This window comes from Electrophorus electricus, chromosome 7, assembly GCF_013358815.1.
Source record: "Electrophorus electricus isolate fEleEle1 chromosome 7, fEleEle1.pri, whole genome shotgun sequence".
NCBI lineage: Eukaryota > Metazoa > Chordata > Actinopteri > Gymnotiformes > Gymnotidae > Electrophorus > Electrophorus electricus.
In genome coordinates this window covers 7,696,507-7,724,104 of record NC_049541.1, presented here as the reverse complement: position 1 = coordinate 7,724,104, position 27,598 = coordinate 7,696,507, and the positions used below count along the sequence as shown (strand labels likewise).

Below are 27,598 nucleotides of genomic sequence, written 5' to 3'. Positions count from 1 at the left end.
TTAGTACTTTGTTCATATTTCAATAACTAAAATCTGGTTACAACAGAGTGGAATGTGGTTACCCAGGGTCTGTGATCACTCCATGGCTGTCAGTCTGGACTTCCCGGTTTTCTTATTTTCAGCAGTATGTAGCACAGTTAAAGAGGCCATCCAAAACCTGCTTAATGTGCATTACTATTTGATCTGGCCTACTGTTTGATAAAATATCTAATAGCGTATTGTATTATTATTTAGATAATAACAGTACATCGTCAGTAGGCTTTATAACGAAGACTTCATGTCCTATGAACAAACTGTTTCTCTAGGTTGCTTACTATGAGTGAAGTATGCACCCCCCCCCCCCCCCCCGCCCCCCCGGTTATTCTCCTTCCTACAAATAATATCGGAGAAGAGCGCATTTAGGAAGCCCAAGAAAAAAGCGATTTTGTTTTCGATGTGCGTGGAAATCATTTCGCACGAATGCTTTCGGTTACGGCTGAATTTTAACTTCTATAGTGAAGTTTAACTTTTCATAGTGAATCGGCAATTTGAAGAGAAACCGCAAATAACCTAATAGAAAGTAGAAGAACCGAATCTCCTGTCTAATGGAGATGCTGCTCGTTATACAACTGGCTTTTCTTTGGGACCTGTCTTTGGGTATTTCAGACGGTAAATATTTATCTTATTAGCCAGACCTATTTAATTTGCAGATCTAATCCGTGCATATTTTAACACTAATAGTTTCACCAAGTCCTTATCCAACGTTGCATTTCCGTTTAAATATTCTCGGGAATGCACGTACCAACTATTTCGATGTATTTTTGCAACATAGCAGTGTCCAGTGCAGAATGAACTCGAGATACACTGAATCAGTGTCAACACTTGGAGAGTAACTTGGACTGTGTGGGAGTTATTTTAACTGTTGGATTTTCTGTACAGACGCAGTTATTCAGTACAGTCGCACAGGAGTTGTGAAGGACAGTGGGGCTATGAAGGAGGCTGTCTGGGTCAACGGTGTTTCAGTAGGTCTTCTCCACGACGGGGTGTACAATATCACCACCACTGCAATATCCATCGATTCACTGATAACTGTAGAGAATAACAGTTCCTTTCCAAGTAAGAATGTCTTAAAATAACATTTTACTTTTTTCAGTTTAATGATCCTTGATGCAAACAAGTTTGACACCGTGCTACTGTGCTTTGCCTATTTTAAATCCTCAGACAATCTCAACTACATTCCTTTGCGGGAGTGCAGACTGAAAGGACAACGAGTTGTTTTGTGGTCCAACCAGAATGGCAAATATATTTTGGCTTTATATCCAGCCAACGACACATGGACGGCGCATGAGCCTCAGCGAGGTACTTTGGGGCAGATATGGAATCACGATACTGCGCGCTCTATTGTAAAGGGTTTGCAGCTAGAGGAGGAATGTGCCAAACTATTGGAAAAGCTCCATTACCTCGAGAATTCAGATGGTACGTTTTACGTCGTTTCTTTGGTCACTTAGACTCAAAGCTCAGCATTACTAACATGTGTCAGTAGACGTTTTTTTTGCATAGACAATATGTGTATTCCTAGTGTTGTATTGTTATCTATAAATCTGCTTCAAAATGTTGAAGTTAGCAAATGTTATCCCAGGAATGTACATGATCACCGTTGTGGTTCTCCTGCTAGCAGCAGTAGTCTTCACTGGTCTTATCTTCCTAAGCTTCGTGATGTCCAAAAAACATGGTGAGTCATACAGAATGTACAAATACTTTAAACAACTGGTATTCTTTTTTTTAAGTTATCAATGGTGTTAGCATAGCACTGAAATGTTTCAACTGAGTTAGTGATACCCCGTTAGAGAATTAGCATTACTCAGTCTGTCACGGGCTTAAGCGTCAGTGTTTGCTGGGCTATTTAAACCCCTGTCAGTACTCCCTTCACGGTTGGTCATTGTTTCTTAGCGTCTGCGTATAATGTTGATGTCCATGTTCGTGTAGCCCTTGTTGGTGTTTGTTTAGCGTATGTCTATGTTATCCTTAGCGTTAGGTGTGTATATGTTCGATGTTACTGTTATGTGTGAGTACTACTATTGTCCTAAATGTTTTATGTCATTAAATGTTTCACTCCGTCGAGAGAGTCTTGTGCGCCCTGTTCCACACCCCGCGGCACTCGGGCATTCGTTACACAATCAAATGTGAAACACTCCAAAAATATTTTCTTCAAAATTACTAAATGAACACATACCTGGGACACAAATAAAAATGTGATAGTTAAATGATCTGTATATAGATTAGGATTGAATTAATATATAGAAAAAAAACATATAACATGAATATAACATAGAATGAATTGCTTAAAATGGATAAAACTTTACTAGAGGGATTAATCGACACAGTTAGTCAGTTGTTAGTCAATTGTTAAATTGTTCTACCTACATGCAGTTTGACTCTATGTGAGATTAAGGATACAAAATATCTTAACCTGTAAAATATGCCTGGGTGCAAAACAGCCAAGTTTTATCTCCACACGACTAATCACACTAATGTGTATTATTACTGTATGTTAAAATCGATGAATCCTGTTAATCCTGATGCAATTTTTCTGCATTTCTCTTTCTCCCTTTTGCTTCCTATTTCTTTTCTTTCTCTTGTTTTCCATCACTTTGATATCATGAAATATCAGCAGCACAAGTTGGAGGTAAGTGAGATTTTCAAATTTAAGATTTTTTTCATCTTCAGATTAGCGATTAACAGATTATAGATAACAAATTAACCTTAGGCCCAGTGCTCATGTCAGTATTAACTGGACTGCACTTATATGCTTCAGATTGAGTGTAGGCGATGGCTGTTAGGGTACCTGAGCAGGTTTGAAATCAGTCCTGTTTAATGAAACTGTTAACAATGAATGTCCAGTCTGTTTTGTATGCCCAAAGCTATTTTAACACTCATCTATTGCTTAAGGCATGGGTGTTAAACCACAGTGCTGGCCTTACTCCTTTTTTTCATGAACATTGTTAGTTGGCTACTTCCAATATATGGGGAATTTTTTTTATTTAATTGATTCCTAATTTGGTTTCACTTATTAATGTACTCAGAGTGTTAACAGGTTCATGTAGATTTTAAACTTCAAGCTTGCTTGGCTGCATAATAAGAAATGATAATAACACCACATTACCAGAATATTACAATCTCATCAAGATGTAAAAGAGTGCAAGGAGTGATTAGCACTAGAACAGGAATGTCCTGATTTCTTGATAACATCTCTATAACTTTGCATACCTAGTAGCAGAATGCCTGTTTGAGGGAAAAAGATTAGTATATGGTTTTAAAAGGTAGCATGTACTGTATGTGCGGTGAAGAAGTGCTGCTTGCGCTGTGATCTTGCAGCTCGACTCCCTAATGCGGATTGTTGAGTAAAATGATCTTATATTAAAGTTATTCATCAAGCTTAGTTAGCCAGCCAAGACAGCCAGCTCAGTTAGCCAGCTAGAAAGGACGACGAGCATAAGCACAAGTTTTGTTTTAACTTCTCAGCTCCTCAGCCTCCTAAGCCCTTCAGAAATGCGTTCACATGTACTAAAGGGAGGAAAATGTTACATATGCAGCAATGTGGCCCTTCAGCACTAGAAGTTGATTTTTTTGGTCTTAAATCTATGAAATAATGTCAAATGCAAACAACACACACTATATAAAAGTTTTTTTTTGGTTGTTGTTGTTTTTATTTGTTTGTTTTTTGTCTTGAAACAAAAATTTGTGTTCTCAGGCTTACTACCACAGACCTACACTAAACAAAACATTTTTATTATAGGTCAGAAGTTACTAAGAACAAATGGGTCTTGTACCCATCCATGGAAAGTTCTGTTGAAGCTTGCCTTGTTGAAGGGCATTGCAAAAATTTCATATTCTCCACAAATATCTTCCAGTTCAAGGACAAAAACCTTACAAACATTCTACAGCAGGAAAAAAAGAAGGGTGGAGTTTTATAAGGCTCCACACATACTCTACCAAATAACATAGGCTTCATTTTTAGGGTTGCTGTAACTAACCCTTACCTTACCATAACCCAGTAATGAAGATCAATAAACTTGAACAGAAATATATGAAATCTGCTTTAAGTGCATCCAAAGTGAACCAATAAAAGTGAACAAAAACTTGTTATGGCTTCCTTTTGGACTTAAGATACTTCTAGACACACATTTACTATGTCATTTTACTTATGCTACTACTTGGGTCAAATTGCACTCTGTAAAAATCTGCATATGTCTCTCAGGTGTTCTGGGTTCCATCATCCACTACCCTACACATTCTTTGGGCATGTCTTTTGAGGGACACACCAAACACATACCATGTAACATACCTTCAGTGTCTAGAGTTCCCTACTAACAGGGTGAGGGTGAGTTACTCAACAGCACTGGATCAAAAAATTTAATATTGTTTAATATTGCTTGATATAGTTTCAAGTCATTATCTCTTTACATTAGGTTACCTCTTGGAAGCATTCACCTTGCTAAAGGATGCTAATGTCCTCTGGACCTGGTCTACTGGTGGTCCCTCAAACCAAGATTATTATGGGAGCCACTATTGGAGATGGATCATTCAGCAGTACAATGTCCTTGTGACTGTGTTCTGCAGTATTTTCAGTCCCAGCGGAAAACCTAGCTACCTCTCCTAATATCACCTTTCCTCCTCTTAGCTTCTTATTACATTTTTCTGTGTGTGTGTCTTTGATATAATACTATAAAGTGACATTGAGTGTGAGAAAGGCCCTATTTTATTAATAATAATAATAATAATAATAATAATAATAATAAACTCATTTTTTTCCAGCATTACATGTATGAAACATTTGTTGGTGCTTCATGTTGTTGCTTAGTTTGTTGCTTCATTGAACCAATCAGTCCGTTTCACAGTGAGATCATGCTGGATACAGATAACACTGCAGGACACATGACAGCTGGAATCAGGTTGTATTACCCTATGCCATACTTCTTTGTTCTCTAGCAAAAAAAAAACTTCGGGATGCATATATCTGCTGCTGGATTAGCCTGTTCCATGCAAAAAGCAAATGCAAATATTCTGCTTTAGAGCAAGATAACTTTCTCATATGATAAAAATAAGAGCTCATATTAAAAAGTGAAAACATATTAATGTGCACAGTATTCATTCTGCTTTACAATTGAATTATTGTAAAAAGTGCTGACACTTCCACTTAGAATTATAAGATTTTGTCACTGTCTGTATTACCTTGTTTATCCAATGTATGGTTATACTGTTCTATAAAAATATTGTAAAAAATTAATTTAAATATCCCTGTATGGTATTATTTTTATGAACCTAGATAGATTGGTAGAGGAAATGTGTGAAGACCTACCTTTGAAGCGCTCACAGTTACCAGAATGAATAAAATTTTGCTGGCTCGAGCATATTAGTAAAACTATAAAAACAACCTAAACGCAGTTCAAACAATTTAGGTAAAAGTGAAGTCCACCGAACTATTTCCACGAACGGTATTAGAAGATTGAAAAATATGACTGCGTTAGTTCCTACTGTACAGCCCGGAACGAATTATTGGATGCACAATTCTAGTCACAATTTCCAGAAAATTTCCAGAGTTAGTACGCATAATGTTTTATGTAGTACAAATATTTTTAACGTTATTTATAAAAGTCCCCACAGAATCATTCACTTGTCTTTCATTTCATATAATTATATATCCTGTTTCATCTGAACGTAGTTACAGATCATTACGTCAGCGGTTCAGTACGGACATTTTTTTCTGCACGGACAGCTATCGCTAAGTTGCTATAGAACCATAATCGAGAGCTAGTGCTCCACATAGCAATATCAACTTATGAAAGTTTGTTCACTTTTACCTCTTTCTCAATAGATTTCTCTTAGTTTGTCCTTTTTAAGGATTTTACTATAGACATGGGGGTGCCTAAATTTTACCGATGGATTTCCGAGCGATATCCTTGTCTGAGTGAAGTTGTCAAGGAGCACCAGGTAACGTTATGCTTTGGTTTACGTTTGATTGTAATGCCAATTAAATTGATCTAGAGTCAGGTTTAGCTCCAGAGTGGCACTGTGTGTAAATGTAACAGGGCCCTTGGTGGGAGAGTTTACCCCGACGTGGAACAATCTTAACTTTGCTGCTCTATTTATATGTCACTGATATAACCGACTGGACAAAGCTAGCTTATAGTTGGCTCGTTATCTAGCTAGGTTAGCGTCTTCACCCGCTAAGGTTAAGGAATATCCACGTGAATTAGTAGTATAATTAGCTCAATTAAAGCGTTCGCTAACCTGACTTAACCTAATTTAAGGAATAGTCAAGTGATTCAGTAGTAAGCAGCTAGCTTGCTGGCTAGCTAACTAACGAGTAAGATGTGATAGTTGGCTAGATGGGACAGCTAACGCTACAGTAGCTAGTTAGCTAACATTTCTAGTTGTTAACTTGATTGCAACACGTATTATTTTATCAGTATAACACGTCGCAGAATTGCTCGGTGCTAGTTAACCTAGTATACCTTACCTAGCTAGCTAGCTTAATAGCAGCTCTCACCTCGCTTAACTAGCTGGCCACATAATTTTGTATTGCTGTTCCATTTTCTTCCTTAACTTACATCCACTGCAGTCACCAGTATGTTATGGTTAGTTTGCACTGTAAATGGGAACACGCCGGTATTAATTGCTTGCCGTATCAACAGACTACAGCATTAAAGTGTATAGTTTCTTTGCTCCGTCGCTCCTGGTATAGTTCAGCTTGGAGTTGACGAAGTCAACCGTCTATTTGATTTGACGTGCAAATATATAATTTTTCGTTTTGGACCAAAAAACAACACGAAATTATGTATTGCTTTGCCATAATAAGGCGTTACCTGCTACAGAGCTGCGTAAGTAGGCTACAGCTTTTTTTTTTAGTACGAAAGTGCAGAAGGTCCATGTGTTACCTGTTTTTCCTGTACTATGTCGAGATAACAATTTTTTATCACAAGATATCCAGCGTTCTTAGTTACTAGTGAGTAAGTATAAACAAAAAAATGTTTTCAGTAATTGGTGGAACATCAAAATACCAGCAATGTCAGATTTCACCCAGTGAAATATGTCCTTTTAGGAAAGGGAGAGCTAGTGCAGGCTCTTGCAGTAGCTTCTGCTTTTTGCTGATAAGGCAGATTAGACCTTTGCTTTTCCCAATTGCGAAAATTGATAGTTTCACTCTGGTGTTAACAGCACTGTTTTTTATTTGCCATTGAAGGGCTTTTGCTCATATAGACAATGCTTAGCTCTAATACTGTCCTTCAGTAAACTGACTGTGGTGTGTAAATGAGCCTACTTTGGAAACTGTGGGTTTATGTGCACTGAAGAAATATATTCTACTACATCAAGGTTGTCAAATTCCAGACCTGTAGGGCTGGAGTCCAGCACAGTTTAATGATTCTCTGCTTTAACACTCTTGATTAAACTTATCAGTTAATTGCCAAATTCAGTAGGTGTTTTGGCACAGGGAAATCACCACATCGTGCTAGAGTCTGGCCCTTTGGGATCGGAGGTTCACCTATCTATCCTACATTCTCTCATGCACTGCACTCCTGTGGGTAGGGGCCGACTTCTGTCATTAAGACAGCAAATAAAGAGAAGGGAGGAAAACAAGCAGTTCAGGTTAATTCCATACTTGCGCTTCTCTTGTCACAGATCCCAGAGTTTGACAATCTGTACCTGGACATGAATGGGATCATCCACCAGTGCTCCCATCCCAACGACGAGGATGTGCACTTCCGAATCTCAGAGGAAAAGATCTTCGCTGACATCTTCCACTATGTGGAGGTGCTCTTTCGCATCGTCAAGCCCAGGAAAGTGTTCTTCATGGCGGTGGACGGAGTCGCCCCGAGGGCCAAAATGAACCAGCAGCGCGGGAGAAGGTTCAGGTATGAAGTCAATGCATTTTGTATGACCCCACAGACCCCAAACAGTCACTTTCAAAATCACAACATCAATAATGAATTCTGTCTTTGTGATGCATTTTGAATGGTAAATGTATGATCTTTTTGCATCAAACTCTGTCATTCTGTTCAGGCTCTCACCATGTGTTACATGTGAGAGCAACGCCACACCCCATTCTGCATGCTCGTTTTATAGCTGTTATTGTTTTCTTTGGTTTAGATCTGCAAAAGAAGCAGAGGACAAAATAAAGAAGGCTCTGGAAAAGGGCGAGGTTTTACCCACAGAGGCCAGGTTTGACTCCAACTGCATCACCCCTGGTTTGTATGCAGCTTTCCTGCCACTAACACCCTATGTACTTCTCCTTTAATACAGAATGACAGCCATTTATAATGACATTGCTCACTGAAGTCTATGGCTGAAACATATTTACTAGTTAGCAAACATCCTGATCACCCAAGATTCTCACATCTGTATGAATGAAAGTGTTGAGACAAAATAGCAAATTATAAAACATTTGTAAAGTAGCACTGGAGTGATACATTTCAATGCATGTACTGGATTCATTTCTGATATCTGCATCTTCATCTCTGTAGGAACAGAATTCATGGCAAGATTACAGGAGCAGCTGAAATACTTTGTGCACAAAAAGCTGTCCATGGACAGAATGTGGCAGGGGGTCAGGGTGTATTTGTCTGGTCATGAGGTGAGAAGAATAACTGAACCTTGGTCATATGCATGAGAAAGGGAGATGCGTTCATTGTGGTTAATACTGGTTTGTCTTGCAGACCCCTGGAGAAGGGGAGCACAAGATAATGGAGTTCATTCGTTCAGAGATTGCTGATCTGGGCCACGACCCTAACACACGACACTGCCTCTACGGCCTAGACGCTGACCTGGTGTGTGCACTGTGTGTGAGTGTGTGTGCTTGCAGCTGCATGCACACATGCATGTGAATGGGAGAGTGTGTTTGTGCAAGGGTAGGTGTGTGTGCCCGCATGTATGTGAGAGTGGGTGGGCGTCTGTGCGCGAGCCTGTCTTTGAGCGCGCGTGTTCATGAGCGTGAGTGCCTACATCCGAGGGCGTGCGTGTACGAGTACTGAAACAGTGTTGCTGGCCTGATGTTGCTCTATTTTAAGCCAGACACTCTGTCGCCTTCCCCACCCCCTCCATCTCTCCATCTCCCTTTCTCTCTAGATTATGCTTGGCCTTACCAGCCATGAGCCTCACTTCTGTCTCCTCAGAGAGGAGGTACGCTTTGGAGGGAAGAAGTCTCAGAAGAGGTGTGTGGGTGTGGCTGTGTGGGTGGGTGTGTGTGTGTATTTAGGGGGGTGGCAGTTGTCTCTGTTCTTGTATTTGTGTTGGAATTCCTGGTTTTATTTGTTGTTTGTGTATATTTGTATTATATATGCATGCGTATATTTTTCATCAGAAGAGCATGGAGCTAGTAACAGAAAGGTCATGGCATTTGACTCTCATGGAGTGCACACAATGTCATATTCATTAAAATTGTGATTCACTCTGGATAAGAGCATTGGCTAAATTATGTAAATGTAAATTTATCATCCTTACCACAGGTAAGTGTACATAGTTGGTTTTAGCTGTGTATGTGTTTTTTATTCTCATTGTCTATTGTACTTACTTTTTCTGGCAAAGGCTTAAAAGTGAAAGGTAAGTATGATCTTAACCAGCTCCTTTCTTGCTGCAGAATAACAGCCCCAGAGGAGACCACTTTCCACCTGTTGCACCTCTCCCTTATGAGGGAGTACATAGACTACGAGTTCTCTGCCCTGAGGGTGAGTAGCTACGCTGCAAGTCCCCATCACGCACAGAGGAATGCCTTCACCCCCCACCCCTGCCTTTCACCAAGACTGACTGCATATCAACACTGGTACACTGGAAAAAACAGTTCATAATGGCAATTTATTTATTTCATTTTTATTCATCTGTGATTTTTATTTTTTTTTTGTAGCTCTTACTTGTCTGTGCATAATGTAGGAATAGAGATTAGTGGGTGATAATGGGCTAGAGTCACTAACAGCTCAGTTTTGGCTCACTTAGGCTCATTTAAGCTCTCAGGAATGAACATCTTGCTACCCTCTCACTTTCAGGACAAAATCTCATTCGAGTATGACCTGGAGCGCATTATAGACGACTGGATTCTGATGGGCTTCCTGGTGGGCAACGACTTCATCCCACATCTCCCGAACCTGCACATCAACCATGACGCTCTGCCTCTGCTCTACCGCACCTACATCAATGTCCTGCCCACTCTCGGGGGTGAGATGGCTCTTCCCACCAGGCCTGTGTGTGTGTGTGTGTGCGAGTGTTCGCCAGTGGTAACTTTTATTCCCCTTTGTGTGGCCTCTGTTAGGATACCTGAATGAAAACGGCCATCTGAACCTGGCTCATTTCGAGAAGTACCTCGAGAAGCTGTCCGAGGTTGGTGCATGCACAAGTGTGTGTGTGGAATGTGTGCACTTGCATGTGTCTGCGTGTGCCAGAAGTGTGCATGAGATTTTTATATTTTCTTATTAACATCTGTTTCTGTGGGATGGAAGGTTGCATAAATCAGTGACTCATTTTAAGCAGGGCCCTCTTAAAAGAATAAAATAAAAAATAAGGAATAAATAAATAGATAAATAAGAAATAAATCGGATCATTAGATCATAGTTCGATGCAACTTGCAACTTTGATGCAGTGTTCCCTCTATATCTAGTTTGACCGGGAGCACTTCAGCGAGGTGTACGTGGACCTGAAGTGGTTTGAGAGCAAGGTGGGGAACAAGTACCTCAACGAGGCCGCCGGCCTTGCAGCGGAGGAGGCCGTGGGGAAAGACAGCGGCAGGATCAAGGTGAGTGCTACTGAGTACTTGCACTGCATCGTCATCCATGGTGTTGACATGATTCTGAGCTCAGTGCGCTGGGGTTCCTGGTAGCTCAGTGGGGGTTGTGTATTTTGGTTAGGCTTTTTGACTGTTTTTATATGCGTTTGTTTTTTTTGGGGGGGGGCTTGGTGGTTTGTATTTCCAAATATGCTGAGTGCACTACTAGGCCAAAGTGTGTGTGACTTCCTTTTATTCTGTGTGAATAGCACTCCATCGTTATGCCGGTGAGTTTCGTTTCTCATTTGGTTTTGCCCAAGCCTTCATCCATTCTCTCTGCTAACAGCATGTTTTGTGCTGTGGCTTTTACCGGACTGACCTGGTTTGGTTTGCTTTTTCTGCAGTAGGAGTTTACTGTTGACCTGCTTTAAATTCTGCTTTTCTCTCCCTTCAGCCGTCCAAAGATTCCCTCTGCCTTGCTGCTCTGGATGGGAGCAGGGACTCATTCTGTGCTTCAAGCAGAGGTACAAAGTCACACACACACACACACACACAGAGGTGTGATTTTGATTTTCCTACCAGCAGGACATCATGTCCTTCTGATCATATTGCAAACCTGGCATACCTGTATTATGAACACATTTAGAATTGGCCTGTAGTCCTTAAGAAAAGGCAGTCGTGATGTTTTATACATCATCTTTTCTTTCCCACAATGCAACAGAAGGTGTCGAGGAGGACGGTGAGGGTGACGACATGTTTGAGGCGGAGTTTCGGCAGTATAAGCGGACATACTATATGACCAAGATGGGTGTGGAAGTTGTCTCTGAGTGAGTTATTATTTTAAAGTGTTCCTGCATGCAGTAGCCCACATGAACATGAAGTTATATTTAGCTCTTAGTGGAACAAGGCTGTTGAGTCTAAGACATGGACTAAATGTAGAAAATGCTGTCTCGTGATTATATTGCTGCATGTTGTAACCGTGATTTGCCTTGTGATGTGTAATATGAACAACCATTTAAAAAGATGAATGTAATGTCTAGGATTTATGCTCATAGTACATGTACACAAAAATGATTGATGATTTATTGTTTTATATTCTATTGATTGCTTTATATTGTATTTTTTTAATGTTTGCAAACCATTTATAAAATACTAGCACTGTGCATCCAGTTCAATACAGGATTTAGAAATCACACTCAGTGATTCAATTTCATACTTCAGCTTTAGGTTCCTCAAGAAATGCCCCCTGCCCAGGTTCTATGTAGCATTGTTTAAAAGGGAGCTGTGTGTTTTTGTTTGTCCCTCATAGCAGGTAAATAATGGGAAAGGAACATCATGTTTTGTTGTAAAGTCACAGATTATGGATGGATCTAGAGGTAGATGGAACTTGGTCTTCAAAGGTTCTTTTTGGTTCTGCAGTGAATTTTTGGCCAGTCAGGCATGCTGCTATGTGGAAGGTATCCAGTGGATCCTACATTACTACTACCATGGAGTTCAGTCCTGGAGCTGGTGAGAACTGTACAAACACACTCTTTTTTCATCATAAACCCTACATTATATACCTTATGCACCATATTATACCTGGCATTACTATACTGTAACATTCTTATAATTCAGATAAAAGTATATATACCTGGTGTTGGTGAGTTTTGCTCTACCTTCAAACTACATAAGCAAAAATGAGTCAGCATAAGATAAGAACTAACACTATTAAACCTCAAAGGGAAATTGGAATGTTCCAGTCCTTGAGAGTTGGGCATTTACTTATCTTTGCTAGCAGGACTGGTATTCCACAAAACCGAATGCCAAGAAAATTATCACAGAAATAATGTGGAAATCCTCAGAAGCCACATCCCGCCCCTATCCCACTACTCCTGACCCCAACCCCAGGATCCACACTGACCCCACCCACACTTCTGCTAGCTTTCCCAGGAATGGCTGTTTTCTGGTTGCCAAGCTCCTGTTAGAGGCAGGAAAGAGTAGCTATACATGCTGATGGCACTTTCCTTAAAAAAGCAATCAAAGGCCAGCGAAATGGAGTGACACCATAACAAAATAAACCATGTCAGGTTTATTTGAGCAAACTAAACTAAAACTATTGCAGGTCAAATGTTTTTACTAAGAAACAAATGAAGGTGAGAATTGGATTTAGTTATCTGGATATATACTATTAGTTTTAATGTTGAGTGAGAATTGGCCCAAAACATGTTGGCAGCTCATGATGGAAAAAAGGAAAATATATTTAACTATGTGGACACAAAAGCTACTTCAGATGAAGTGATTTTTGAAGCAGCTATCCAATACAAACATGCAAAGTAGATCCTCACTTGTAGAGTGACTCAATGTAATATTATTAAAGTGAAGTCTTCATTTACTGTGTAGTTGGTTGCCAAGAACATTTGATTTGAAATTGACTGAACAAAAAGACAGTGGTAACTTTAATTCTTGGCACCTTCTTGTCTGAGAGCAAAGTGGAAGAAAAGGCTTTGTCACTTTTTAGTTTATTTAGAATGTGCAAAAAGACAGTGAAACCTTCCTGCACAGAGAAGGAGACCAGAAATGACACTAGAGAGGAGGCTGACTGACAGTAAAGTGAAAACGCAACACTATTGTAATCTTGGGGTGTATGTGTATGATTTACTCCTTTTTGTTTTAGGTATTACCCAAACCACTATGCACCTTTCCTCTCTGATGTACGTAAAATTGCTGACCTCCATTTGACCTTTGACCTGGGCAAACCCTTCATGCCATTTGAACAGCTCCTGGCTGTCCTGCCTGCGGCCAGCAAAGACCTCTTGCCAAAATCTTACCAGGTGACACAGAACTATACATGCAACAGAAGTCAGAATTTCATGTAAGGAATGTGGAAAAAAATGTTTATGGTTTGTAATATCTTACAAATTCTTTAGTTTTAGAGGATTACTTGGAATCTTGAAATGTGAAAAACTACAGTGGAAATTTGTCATTTTATTCATTTTTAATTTGACCTGTATATTCTGACCATTGTCTGTCAGTAGACTGGAATTCAAGAAAGCCAAACAAAAAAAAAATATTGATGTACTTGGGCAATATACTTGGTCTTGTTTCTTCTTCTGCAGGAAATGAAAATTCATTAGCAAAGCTTCAAAATGAACAAACATTTTAATGCATTTTTATCTTTTCTGTGAGCTAATATTAATGGAAACCTGGCAAGTTCATAAGGGTTTTAGTTCTGCACCTAGTTTGTCAACTCTTAAGCTTTGGCAATGTCTCCCCTCACTGCTGCTGCAAGTAAATAAACTATAATGTAAAAATAAATAAACCCAAACTTTAAAAACAACCAGCCATGCCACTGCATGCCGCTGTAAACAAAATACGTCCTCTCAGACGGGCACAGGCATGCAGGTAGCACAGGTATCACGTGTGACGTGTGTTTACCTGTAACTGCTTCCCTTTTGTTTTTGTGTTGATTAGGACTTGATGATGTCCCAGAGTTCCCCCATCATCGAGTACTACCCACTGGACTTTAAAACAGACCTCAATGGCAAACAGCATGAGTGGGAGGCCGTGGTCCTCATCCCCTTCATCGATGAGGTACATACACTTTCTGCGTCTCCCCGCTTTTAAGGTTTCCTTTTCCTCGTAAATTTGGTTTGTTTGATGCTCTGTAAAATGACCTTCTAGGGGGGGGTTACTCTATATTTATGCAATTTAATTATTGTTATTATAAATAGCAGTAGTGCTAGTGTTATTAGTTATTTTTATAATGAGGAAGTGGTGTGTGTGTGTGTGTGTGTGTGTGTGTGTGTGTGTGTGTGTGTGTGTGTGTGTGTGTGTGTGTGTGTGTGTGTGTGTGTGTGTGTGTGTGTGTGTGTGTGTGTGTGTGTGTCAGAAACGGTTGCTGGCAGCCATGGAACCTTATACAGATCATCTGAGCAAGGCAGAGAAGGGCAGAAACAGGCACACAGAGTGTGCTTTGTATTGCTATGATAAAGAGCTGGATTACCTCTACGTCTCGCACCTCCCTGACCTCTTCCCCAATATTATCCATTGCCATGCAAGGTACTCCACCACAATTTGGCAGTGCACCATTTGAAACATTTTTTCATTTGTGTTCTAAATTCTAGTTAATTCATATTATTATTACCAGCAGGTTTGTTCATCCATATTTACATATTTGTAAACAACTTAAACATAACACCATACTCTACCACTTACATTACTTAATGTTTTTCCTCTTTGACTAATGATTATCTGTCTTAGTCCTCCTAATTGGAGGACTGTGTGACTAATGTTGTGTTTGGTGTGTTTAGGGTAACGCCCATCCCCATAGATGCCTGGCGGGTGTCTCAGGACTACGTGGGCCGCAGGATCGACAGGAGTGCTCTGTATTTTTGTGGCTTTCCCACATTGCAGCATATCCGCCATAAAGTAAACATTATCAGATATTAACTCATTATTGCAAGATTAATAGGGATTATTATTAGATCTGATCATAATTGATATTAATAAGCACACACTCTGTCTCTCAGTTCTATAAGAAGAAGAGCGGCGTAGTGGTGTTTCAGCAGAGCAGCCGGGGAGAAAACATGATGCTGGATATCTTGTGCAGCCAGCAGAGGGAGGCGGTGAGCTCCCACACCTTTTACTGTTATGACAACAGACTGAAAAGCCTCAAGCAGAAGCTGTTGTGCCTTTAAAAAAAATTTTTTTTTAGCAGTTTGTTTTTGTTTATTGAAGTTTCATGAATAGTCCAAAATATGTGTTGGTCTGTAGGGTGTGTACGGTCATGTGCACGTGTCTGTGTGTAGTGTTCTTTCCTAGCAATGCACAAGCATAACAGTTGCTCTCGCATGCAGGTGGTCGAGGACATTGCAGCGCTGGTGCTGGGGAAGTCTGTCTTTGTGAACTGGCCTCACCTGGAGGAGGCGCGCGTGGTGGTCGTTTCTGATGGAGAGTCGAAGTAAGGCAACCGTAGGATGCTGTTTACCCTTTTGTCTTCTCCTGAGCCAAGCAGCAATGACGCTGCCCGTGTAAGTCAGTTAACTCGCTCTCCCCACAGGTTCTTCTTAGAGGAGCCACCAGGAGTACAGAAGCTGTATCTGGACAGCACTCCTCCTCCTGTTAAAGTGATCTATTTGAATGACAAAGAGCAGAAGGACTGGGTCAAGGATGTGCAGGGAATCACTGAACAGTAAGCCTTGCCTATTCCTCGCTGTGTTAAGTCACTGCCATGATGCCATCAACGCCTGTTCATGAGCTCTGTTTTTGTATTTTGCACTTCCTAAATCTGTAAATTCAGGAGTTATTAATGGGATGCTGTGTGTGTATATTGTGATTTGCATGCGAGAGCACCCTTTGGGTTGCCTGGTGTACATAGTGCTATTGGCAGAGTTAATGCCATGCATATGGACCCTGGCTGTCTTTTGGGTGAGCCTTATGCAGGGACTGAGTTCCAATCCTGCCTCTTTCTGCAGCCATAGTAAGCGCAAGGGCATCATTATAAATGAGACAGATGTCCTGTTGTATGGGCAGCTGCTGACTGGCAGGAAGTATGTGATTGGTCAGAACGGACAAGTCCACCTGGAGAAGCAGTGGGCCAAGCAGATTCTGCCCTTTGCCTACCAAACCATTGTCAAGGTAACCCTAAATCTCCATATTATTATGAAGCCAAAGTGGATAATGTCTGTCATCTACAGGTACAATTTAGAATTGCAACTGCACTTGACTTCCATACATAAACACAGGAGTCTTCTGTAAAGGCATTTAGAATACCCTGTGCCATGTGATCTTTGGGGTAGAAAAGAACAATGTTAATTTATTTAACTGGTATAACTACAACAGTATGGATGGTGTTCATGTGGAGCATCGTCTTTCCTTCAGGATATCAAGGCTTTTGACTCCAACTTGGCTCGTTTCAAAACCCTTGAAGAGCTGTTTCCAGTGGGGACTAATGTTTTTATAGTTGGGAACCCCCATTACGGAGCCATGGGAGAGGTGAGTACTGGCAAGCTATCTTACAGTCTGCTGGTTCTAAAATAATGGCAAACTGTTGTAGATTTTTAACTGTTTCCTCTTTGGCCTAGGTACAAGATTCCACTGATGTCACCAGTGAGGGGCGTGTGCGGGTGGTCTTCACTGTGCCCTGCGAACCTCAGCTTGATACCTTAATTCAGAACCAGCATGTCAGTTTGCCTGCATATTAAGCATTCCTCCAGCAGCTGTAACTGCCACCAAATTCCCAAGAATGCAATTGCCATTCACAGTGCCTCACCATGACAATGTTCTCACCTAGAATGCCCCTGGATTGGCCTTTACACCTTGTTCTCATTCTCTGCATATTCGATCCAATCCTGCTATTTGTTTGAAAAGCTTGTATTTATGTACAAGCAGTGACAGCTGTTTTAAGTGTTTGTGATGCTCTTTCAACTGGCTCTCACTTAGAAATACTCGGTGAAGTACAGCCCCGGCTACGTCCTGGCCTCCCGCCTCGGCATCACCAGCTACCTCGTCTCCAGGTTTTCTGGGAGCATCTTCATTGGGAGAGGATCCAAAAAAAAGTCAGTCAAGTTCTCATTCAGAAAATACCAAAATCAAAATCTATACTGCAGATCAAGTTTTGGTCATGACTTCCATTTACCATTTCCATTTTTTTTCTCTTTGAAGCTATAATTCACTTAGTTAGGGATGCTCTGTACACATTTATGATTATGCTGTCAAGTATGTTTTTCTGAGCATATCTTGTAATTGGTCGGTTTGCCAGATTCCCATGTTTCATAAAATGAGATTCAGGCCAGTTAACAGAGAGCCTGTCAACAGCCAGTGATATCATACGCTATCTGAGTATCAAGTATCTGATTGGATGCTATTATGGGTTTGCTATTTCACTTTTCAAAACTTTTAGCAAATTTCAGAACATCTAAAAGTCATTATAAATATCATGTAGCATGATGATGTCTTCACCAATCATGATTATCACCCTCTTTTACTTGACACATCAAGTCAGTTTATTTTCTAAAGCACACAAAAGGTTGTGTTGTCCAAAAGCAAATAAGTTAGATACGCTTGAGATTTTAGTTAGTCTTGAGATTTTTAGTCTTGACTTAAATACAAAGATAGAGGGAGAACACCTGGTGTTTAGTTGTTGACTTCAGAGTCGGTCACCCTTGACCGTATAGACCGTATAGGAATGACAGTATAGAGATGCATAAACAATATGAGTCCTTGGATTACGAAAAAATATCACTTAAAAGTGTGTTTATTCATGGCCGTATTCATGAGTACAACTGTTAAACTGGACAAGAAGTTAATTGAATTCGATAACCATAGGTTTAAAAAGGCAGTAACGTGAATAATAAAATCAAATTGATTCTACAACATTGAGCCAGGGTTTTTTTCTTTCCCTTTAACTCCACTACTACTTTCTCTTTTTGTGTAGCCCTCACGGAGAGCAGAGGGCCAATGTAGGCCTGAATCTCAAATTCAACAAGAAGAATGAGGAGGTGCCTGGCTACACCAAGCGGAGCGAGAAGGAGTGGCTGTACTCTGCTGCTGTGGAAGAGCTGCTAGATGAGTACCTGGAGAGGTTCTCTGAGGTGTTTGACTTTGTTGCCAGGAACAGCCATGATGATGTCTTCTACGAGGATGACATCTGGCCTGGAGATGATGAGAATGGGTAAAGCTCACATGCATTACACCATCCTACATTTCTAAAAGAACTCAGTGATGTGATTGTATACTTGTTTTTGACTAACCAAACGTAGAAAAACATAAAATAATAATGCATCAGATTTGGGGCTTTGATGTAATTCCAAATTGGGGCGGTGTTTCTGAAAGGGCTGAAAAAGTCCAGGAGATTACTGCTTGGCTGAAGACACACCCTGTTAGCTCCTCCTCCCGTGCATCATGTGACCTACAGATTCTGGATGCAGGCATTGTGGAGAAGATTGAGGAAGAGCTGGAGAAATCCAAGGTGAAAACAAATTCGGGCAGTACTCAAACCCAGCAACTGTCAGTATTTTGTGCCTGTTCATCGCATATCCCAATTTCTGGTTGGCAGGCAAAGAAGAGTAGCAAGAAAATGCGTGTCACTGTGAAGCCACATCTGCTGTTCCGGGTGAGTGCGGTTCTGTCAAATGCCAACTCAGAAAATATTAAAATTGTCACACATTTTAACAATAAAAAACAATAATATCCTCTTTTGTAAATTCAGAGTTTGTGAAAAATGTTTGTCTTGTGTGTATTGTCTGTGTTTTGGGTGTCTGTAGAATCAGCAAGGAGTTACACATACTGTTCCTAACTCTCTGTGTGTGTGTATGTGTGTGTCTGTCTAGCCTCTGGAGCAGCAGCATGGTGTTATTCCTGACCCAGATGCTGAATATCACCTGTTTGACCGCGTTGTCAACATCAGAGAGAGTTTCTCTGTCCCCCTCGGCCTTAGAGGAACAATTATCGGCATTAAAGGAGGTAGAAAACATGGACATAGCCACACACGCTACAAAGATGTAAAATTACACACACTCTGCAACATGTGTATGCATACACATGGATTAATTTGTCTGTACAAATGAGCGATATCATAGAGGCTGCGCCGTATATGAATTTCCACATGTGGGCTCTGTCCCCTTTCAGCTGAGCGGGAGGCTGAAGTGCTCTATGAAGTGCTGTTTGATGAGGAGTTTCCAGGAGGACTCACTATCAGGTGGAGCATATATACACTTCAATTACACGCATCCTACGTGTCAGCTCACACACAGTACCTAAACACTGCATTTAAATGATTGTGTGTGTGTGTGTGTGTGTGTGTGTGTGTGTGTGTGTAGGTGCTCTGCAGGTCGAGGCTACAGGCTGCCCCCTTGTGCCTTAATCAACCTGAGTCATGGAGGCCGTCTGGAGCAGAGCTCTCATAGACTTACTGCCGTCGTCAAACCGCAGCCCGCTTCCTCCACACAGCGCACGCACAAAAACCAGCTGGACGGCCTCAATCATTCCCCACGCTCGCTGTTCTTACCTACACAGGTAAGGCGTGCGTGCGCGCGCACACACACACACACACACACACACACACACACACACACACACACACACACACACACACACATACATACATACATGCCCAATTTATGAATCAGAAATTTGAGCCTCCATATGAGATGCTGTATATTCCATTGTACTGAGTATACACTCTTATGTTTGATTGATGGAAGTCTTTCAGGCTGTGTCCCAATACCGTTTTACAGTATTGCTTGAACTTGCTGGAGCAATAGCACTTATTGTGATTGCTGGTCCTGTTTGTTCACTAAGGTTGTGTCTCCTGACTGCCCTAAGTGAACTTCATGAATGGCATCAGGAATGTCTAGGAAGCCCAGATAAGACCATTATAGAAATCCAGTCCAGTTGAAGCAAAAGCTTATCTTAGTTTCTTGCTATCAGCAGTGACGAAAATGCCACAGTCTTAAAGATATCACACAGCTGATGCCATTTTACTGGTATTTTATGTGATTTGATGTTTAATTGTAGCCTTCAGAGACTAGGGATTTAAATATACCAGTGTGCTTCATTCCTACTGACAAGATCATGAGGCATTCATAAGTTATTCATTATTCATGCTGTCAAAGAAGTGTGCTGAGGACAGCTAAAGCTGTGTGTAGAGACTGAATACTGATAAAAGCAAATGTCATACTTATTAATCATAACAGCAAAGGGAAATATGCATTGGCTGAAAAATGAAAGGTTTATGGTTGCGACACATTGCTTGACAATGCATTCATGGAACAAGCTGATAATTAGCTGAAAAATTAAAGAAAAGAGGCTAGCTGGAGGATTTGAAGTATAATATGAATTAAGGAATTATCCAGAGTAGTAGGTGAAAAACGAGGACCTATTGCTTATTTTGTGGTGGGAGGTTAATTAATGCATGTGAGTGCTATATTTTTTCTTATGCAGTAAGCTCCTTTCATTTAGTAGTCAAGAAGAATGAATAAATGAATGAATGAATATTTTAGTACAAATATAAATCAGTTTATCTATAGAAGAAAATAGATAGTTGTCTTTGGGCTTGTCAGTCCAGTTCTGACGAGATTCATTTCTCAAATGTTTTGCTGTTAAGTATTTCCAGAGGAACGAGTCACTTGGTGTCACCCTTGTGCCTTTCTTCTGCGGCTTTATCTGAGCTTTGGTTGCATACCTCTAGGGGTCTTTGTCTTTCCTCAAGGCCGTCTTGGTTTACAGCTACCTTAGATATCGTATCAGCAGTTGTGAGAAGCTGTAGAGCGAGTATAGGAGCAGAGAGAAGTAAGCTCAAGCTTGGCAATAGTTATTTTATCTCTTTTTGTTGCTACTTTGACATTTAAAAGATGATGCAATAGTGTGAACACACTATAGGCCATTTCAGAATGTAGTCTGAGATTTGATGTTAACATGCTTTGTATTTGGAGACCTTGATAGAACTCAGTGCTGTATTTAGTGGTGTTTGTAGAAAACACTATTTGCTGTACGTGCTCTAGAAATTGGCTCCGTTACATGCAAGTGCACCTGTAGCAGGGCCCATTTTTTATTTGTTTTGTGAAACAGGATGTAAGAACTTCTAAGGTACTCCATGTTCTGGTTCTCACAGAATATTGAGAATTTTGAATATTGAGACCTTTTCAGAGTCTCTCTGTGAATATAACATGCAAACCCATCACCCATATTAGAAACTTTCACCTCCACTCATTGGCTCCTTTATTAGTTGTACCTATCTTGGATGTGCATTAGAGAGGGTGTATTACAAAAAAATGTTTTCATGTTTTTCATGCAGCAAAACGGCAGGCAAAGCTTTGGTCTCAGGGTGGCTGACATTCAGGGAAATGCACACTCCCCTCACAAGGCCCTCAGCCAGAAAAACCAACAGAAGGTAAATGAACAAGTGGTGAATAGTTTGAGATTTAATGAGACAATGTATGTTCAGTGCATATGGTAATTGTGTGCATGTGTGTATGTACATGTGTTCATTCGCATGCTTCCCTAGGACTCTGGCAAAGAGGAGGAATTCAGTAATGTATGGCAGTCCCTGCAGAGTTCAGGCATGCCTCAGAAGCCACCAGCTCATTGGCAAAACCACGTGAGTGGGTGTTTTTTTGTGTGTGTGATCATGCATATGCCAGTGTGTGTCGGCGGCGACGTGGCTTTGATGACTTTTCGGGTTTTATGCATAACAGAGCAAAGGGTCACTGGGACAGCAGAAGCAACTTGAGGGCCAACAGAGCAGCAACTCCTCCAGCAGATCTGTAGGTTGCAAAGCACAACACTGTGCAACCCTGTGTTTTATTAAACACACTTATAACATTCCCATGTTGTGTAATATCCTGAAGCACATCTTAAAACTGCAGTCTTAAAATACAGTTTTCGTAATCCTAGCATTCCTTTCCCCAACAGCAAAGTTCAGTGTTTTATTTGCTTCCAGTAAGCCTTACTCATCAGCCCTTCATAGGTTTTTCAATTAGTATTAGAAAGTAGGAAATTCACTTAAATGTGCTCTTAAACAAAATGCTCTTAAACAAAATGCACCCAATAAAACATACATAGCGTATTAAAAATGGCGGAGGCAGTCTGGATTTTCCACCTACAGAAAAGGGAGCAGAGAGATATGCTGAGCTTTAACTGAACTGCATCTCCCAGAAGTCTCAGCTGTAGACTGGATTGCAATCAGAATGATGATGAAAGAAACAGATCTTTGCACAGATTCTGCACTGAATGTTCTGAACAATATAGAGTCATTACATCATTGCATTATAAATACAAAACTTATTTTGAAGGTAGTATTCTGTTGTGTTATAGCTGGCCAAATCTAGCCATTTTGATCCTGTGACTCTTGGTGGTTTAAATTATGATGGTTTCGATGATGTGCTTAGCTTGGCTTAATGTGAATTGTTTTAGCCACCAACTGCTCCATCTGGAATAATGATCCCAATGTTTGATTTTTAGGGTCAAGGTGGCAGTATTAGACTACTGAAGAGGAATGAAGATTTAAATGCTGTTTTGCCAAAAAATCCTTCAGACAAGGTATGATTATCTAACATTTTATGCATTGTATACCATCCACATCTTTAGACTGGACACTTGGCACTCACAAAGGTATGTTGAGCTGCATCAAATCTGTGTGGTTAACACTGCATGTTGGTTATTCAAAATCACCACCACTGATTTAAACATATTATCTTTCACTCATTAAGGTAGGACAGAGGTATTCCTATCTTGACCTCAAATCCAAATCTAGTCTGGAATTTTCTAATTATTTTTAGTAATTTAACAGTTAAAGTAACAGGCAAAATTGGCCAGTTTATCCAGAATAATGATGTAGGAACTGCTTGTAACCGTCTGGCAGTCAATAGGTTTTGTAAAACGGGCACAAAATCCTGTCCATTAGCTCACTTTGAATATTCCTGTCTCAGGTCTCTGCAGAGTTTGAAGAACTGATAGCCAATCTGAAGATCTCTAAGGACCCTGAACCTACAGTGCCAACTATTCAGAATGATTCCAAGGACCAAACAGGAGAGCCCCTTTCTCCCCAATCCTTCGCTATGGTATGTACAGAATGAGACTCTCTTCTCTTCATCCTAGCTTTTGAGGGACAGTTATTGTGCTTGAATAGTTTGAATGATGCAGGACAAGATATCTTTTTATCACTTAATGTTCTGTTTTAGTTTTAGGAAATGAGACAAATACCTATAGTTTGTTGTCTTAATGGAATGGTGCTCTTTTGTTTATATGGCGCTCTGGGCAGATGGGTACTATGATGCTAAAGGAAATGTTGAAGATTGACAGTTCAGGGACATCTAGCTCTACCCCTGACTCCACCCCCCTCAGCACAGGCCAAAATTCTACAAGCACTGGTGCCCAGCAGCAGAGCAGAAGACGTTCCTCTAAAAAGCTGGGTACGTAAACTTGGCTGATTTTATTAGGTATCCTTACAGATTTATATTTTACCAGTTGCATGCTATAGGCCATCTGTTGCCATGCAAAGTTTGTTTGCTACCACTGTTTCAATTCATTTAGTGCATTTAGTGACTAAAGAACACTGCTCACTAATTATTTGGTTGGCTGACCAATCTCTATACAGCACTGTCAAAAGTGCCAGGGCGGTTAGTAATGAGTCTGAGTGTATTAGACACCTGTGTGACAACAGTTGGGCCACAAGTGTTTCAAATAAATTTGTGTTTTTAATAAATCAGGTGATGTGTGTGTGTGTGTGTGTGTGTGTGTGTGTGTGTGTGTGTGTGTGTGTGTGTGTGTGTGTGTGTGTGTGTGTGTGTGTGTGTGTGTGTGTGTGTGTGTGTGTGTGTGTGTGTGTGTGTGTGCGCGCCCCCTATGTCTTTTTGTTGGGGCAGCACTAGTAAACATGGTCGTTCTGTGACTCCCCCCAGCTGCAAGGATCAACACCCCTCAGGGTGAAGCTCCAGGTCCACCACTGGCTGCTCTGCCGCCTCTGATGCCCAGCATGGCCGCTGAACTTGGTCGCGCGTGTGTGGGGCTGAGCATGGGCCCCCCCGAGTTCACCTTTCTCCGCAACAGACAGGTCAGCATCCGGTACACATACTGTCCATAATGCCTCAGATTCCACAGAGCCAAATCCACCATCATGGTGTGGTACCTAATTGGCATGTGGCAAAGGTTTATGACTGCTCCAGGGAATGACATATTGGGGGAGCAACTATTGTCACTCATCAGCTCTGTTTTATGCCTTGTTCAGGATTACAATGCCTACTGTTCTTCATTGCTGAGATTTGAAATTTGACTCTTGCTCTCCCTTTGTCTTTCTCTTTTTTGGTCTCTTGGGCCGGTGTCTGGGCTCCCCCCGCAGGGTCTGACCGTGTGCCAGGTGAAGCTGTCCAATGGCCTCATGGTCCACGGGCCCCACTGCCAGTTTGAGGTTGAGGCGAAAGAGAAAGCCGCCCTCTTTGCCCTCCAGCGTCTGGTAACCATCCTGCCGCCTAACGGTTTATACATACACTATGAGTCAGTTGGAAAGCACTAGCTTCACCTGCCTCATGGTCCTGACCCCATGCCAGGGATATTTGTGTTCTTGGATGCAGAGTTTTCAACTGTACTTATCTTGTGAACATGCCTACCTTCAAAGCTATTTTATTAGAGACATCTATATTGTATTTACACTCACTGGTCACTTTTATTAGGTATACAACGTGTGTCACGATTTCCCTAATGCTCGTAATACTTTGGTTGTCTCTTATAGAACTCCGTGAGCTCTTTCCCCCTGCCTAGTGCTCTGTTCTCTGGAATGCAGCCAGTGAGGCCAATGTCATCTCATCCCGCCATGTTTGCACAGCCTGCTGGTCAGTGCTTAATAGTTGTGTTCAGTTGTGTTCCCCAGTCATATCTTTTGAGAGGTTTTGTTTGTTTGTTTGTTTGTTTTTTTTAAACCCAACTCATGCTGTAAGGTGCAGTTTGTCAAACTATGCTCATATACCCACTCTGCCACTGCTGACACCTTAGCATGTGTTTTACTTATGTGATATTCTTTTCTCCAGTACACGTAGTGATTAGCCTACAGAACTGACCTACAGCTCCAGAAAGGTCTTCCAGCAACACTGGCTAAAATTAGTTAGTGCTGATTAGCAGCATTAGGCTGCTTGCTTTTATATATCGCATTTCTTTTTATTTCAAAGCTATTTATTAATCTTAATGTGCACAACTGTACCAAGTCCCATGCCCCACAAATGGTGAGAAATTTAGCAAGATTTGCAAATTTATACTAACTAATAACTAGTAATGCAAATATTTAAGCAGTAGAGTCTGTACATTCTACTGCTTGAAGGATACATCATGTTGTGTTTGACCTCTGCATTTGTTGCTTGAAACTATACATATATTTTTGTGGATTTTTGTTGCTGATTTAAACATATTTTATACAGGTGGTCTTTTATTGCCCCCACAAGGCTATGGACCTTTTTCCTGGGGCGTACAACTAGCTCCACAGGGACAGCCTTTCTACGGAGGCACATTCCCAGGAGCACATGGTCCTCCACCCTCTGCCCCCATTGGAACTCACAACCAGTTTGTTCCCCTACAGGCAAGAGCTTATAATTGGCTTCACATATTTAAATGCAGTTATACTAATGCACTGCCATTCACACTGAGTTTGCAGATCACACACAACTTCCTGGTATTTTGCTTTTAATAGTGACAATTTTTCATCCCTCCAGGTAACTAAGAAACGGATTTCAGGCCGCAAGAACCAGGAAGTGAGGCAGGAGCAGCCGAATGCAGCCCGACCCATGGGCAGTGGGACGTCCCCTTTGGCCACCGTACCTGCAGCACCCCAGTCTGGCCCGAAGACACCTCCACCCACCAGCTCCCAGGAGCATTCGGAGAAACTCGCACCAACCACCCCCAAAACACCCAAGCAAAGCTCCAACCCCCACACACCATCCTCAGCCTCCAAACGCAAACACAGAAAACTTGCCGTCAATTTCGAGGCTGCCAAAGTGGTGGACTGAGATCCCTTGTGATGCCACCTGTCTTTGCCTAGAGCTCTTGTGTTTTACTATGGAGATTTTGTTTTAGATCATAATCCTAAATTGGGTGAAAAAGCAATCAAGAAAAAAAAAAAACTGGACTCCATGTTTCCATCTTTCCAAGGCAGATCGTATATTTCCTAGGTACTCTAGCAATTTTGTTTTTGGTTGTTTCAGGTGAATTATATTGAAAGCCCCTCTTTTAATCTTTTATTTCTTTACTTTTGGCACAAAAAATGTCTGTCATCTTCCCAAATTGATGGGACGATCGCAAGAAATGTTTTACATTCACCGCGGGGGTGCATTTTGCTTCTTTCACTATGAAACTGTGCTTTTATTCAGATCAGTGCTTATTTTTCAATGCTGGCTTTTTACTATTTCAACTTTAATAATTATTTTTGTAACTGCAGCACAGTAAACAAAGTATATATAATTTGACACAAACAGGAATTTGATACAACAGTCTTGTATTTGTTTTAATTATTGCCGATAGAAGTGTTACATTGCAGAAATGCAGGTACTAATACCTGGTTTCAGAAATGAATACATCAAAGTCAAATCCGTAAGGCCATTATTTCACAGAAACTGATCAAATTTTTTCTCCTCCACTAAATTCTTTGAATTGAGATTTGCCTCTATAATAGTTTTCTGCACTTGAACATGGTATATAAACTTATCCATGGCTCTATCCTGAGAAGAAATGATTTAACAGGACTTAATTACTCTGAGTTAATTTATCAAAGGTATTGTGGTACATTGTCATCATAGAGGAAGGGTTAGTTTGAACATTTAAGATTATTTTAATTTGATAATGCAGGAACCTGGAACAGAAACCTGGGCCCTGTTTGTTGCTTGATTCTGGATTCAAGTGCTGATGAAAGTAAAATTGTATGCATCTCTTAGCAGGACTTTTTCCTGTATGTTTTCCATTGGTTATTCATAAATAGGCAGGTTTTTTTTTTTTACTTGATTCACTTTTCTTTCAGTGGAAGAGATTTAATTATTGTGTTCAGTTTTTAAAATGAAATTTTGTATTTAAATCCATGGATTTTATGTCAGCCATTTTAAAAATGGACCTATTACAAATAATGATACATTTTTCAGGCCCTTCTGGTGTAACACACTAATTTTGTTCTTGTGCAAGCCTTTTTTTTTTCAGCAAATTTATAACTCGCCCATCGCATGTGTCCATTTTAATGTTAACAGCAAAGTACAATTGTGTGCAGTGTTATTTTGAAATGAACTTGGTAGCTAATTTAAACAAATAAGTACAAATATGTAAACGGCACCTCCTCTTTGGGATGTGGTGTAAATAGACATTTAATAAAACTTTTGTTATTACAATTTTCCCATCTCCTTTCGGCTTATTACAGCCAAT

The 27,598-nt window shown here is 40.7% G+C and overlaps 2 protein-coding genes across 9 annotated transcripts; both read left to right on the top strand.

Moving 5' to 3' along the window:
* Window positions 1-371: 371 nt before the first annotated feature.
* Window positions 372-4,796, top strand: LOC113590189. 5 transcript variants are annotated; one of them, XM_027030255.2, is made up of 7 exons: window positions 372-648; window positions 919-1,095; window positions 1,201-1,455; window positions 1,658-1,711; window positions 2,654-2,665; window positions 4,238-4,360; window positions 4,449-4,796. In XM_027030255.2, exons 1-6 carry the CDS (start codon window positions 585-587, stop codon window positions 4,348-4,350), a joined length of 675 nt encoding a protein of 224 aa, XP_026886056.1. In that variant the 5' UTR covers window positions 372-584; the 3' UTR covers window positions 4,351-4,360; window positions 4,449-4,796. The 5 variants fall into 5 exon arrangements, with proteins under 5 accessions (XP_026886056.1, XP_026886048.1, XP_026886038.1 ...); XM_027030247.2 differs by having other exon boundaries at window positions 2,651-2,665; XM_027030237.2 differs by having other exon boundaries at window positions 1,619-1,711.
* A 946-nt stretch (window positions 4,797-5,742) lies between these two features.
* xrn1 (5'-3' exoribonuclease 1) lies at window positions 5,743-27,566 on the top strand. 4 transcript variants are annotated; one of them, XM_035528345.1, is made up of 42 exons: window positions 5,743-5,970; window positions 7,660-7,892; window positions 8,128-8,225; window positions 8,502-8,611; window positions 8,694-8,804; window positions 9,103-9,188; window positions 9,614-9,701; window positions 10,017-10,185; window positions 10,280-10,347; window positions 10,625-10,759; window positions 10,999-11,016; window positions 11,184-11,253; window positions 11,451-11,556; window positions 12,149-12,238; window positions 13,386-13,542; window positions 14,183-14,302; window positions 14,601-14,770; window positions 15,022-15,139; window positions 15,241-15,336; window positions 15,568-15,671; window positions 15,771-15,902; window positions 16,186-16,348; window positions 16,592-16,705; window positions 16,795-16,893; window positions 17,153-17,268; window positions 18,147-18,383; window positions 18,545-18,680; window positions 18,768-18,824; window positions 19,042-19,174; window positions 19,340-19,409; window positions 19,531-19,726; window positions 21,507-21,602; window positions 21,717-21,809; window positions 21,907-21,975; window positions 22,673-22,750; window positions 23,140-23,271; window positions 23,472-23,622; window positions 24,112-24,263; window positions 24,549-24,662; window positions 24,939-25,038; window positions 25,642-25,775; window positions 25,909-27,566. In XM_035528345.1, the coding sequence occupies exons 1-42, from the start codon at window positions 5,896-5,898 to the stop codon at window positions 26,200-26,202; spliced, it is 5,088 nt and encodes a 1,695-aa protein (XP_035384238.1). In that variant the 5' UTR covers window positions 5,743-5,895; the 3' UTR covers window positions 26,203-27,566. The 4 variants fall into 4 exon arrangements, with proteins under 4 accessions (XP_035384238.1, XP_035384236.1, XP_035384237.1 ...); XM_035528343.1 differs by having other exon boundaries at window positions 25,618-25,775; XM_035528344.1 differs by lacking the exon at window positions 10,999-11,016 and having other exon boundaries at window positions 25,618-25,775.
* The last annotated feature ends 32 nt before the right edge of the window (window positions 27,567-27,598 follow it).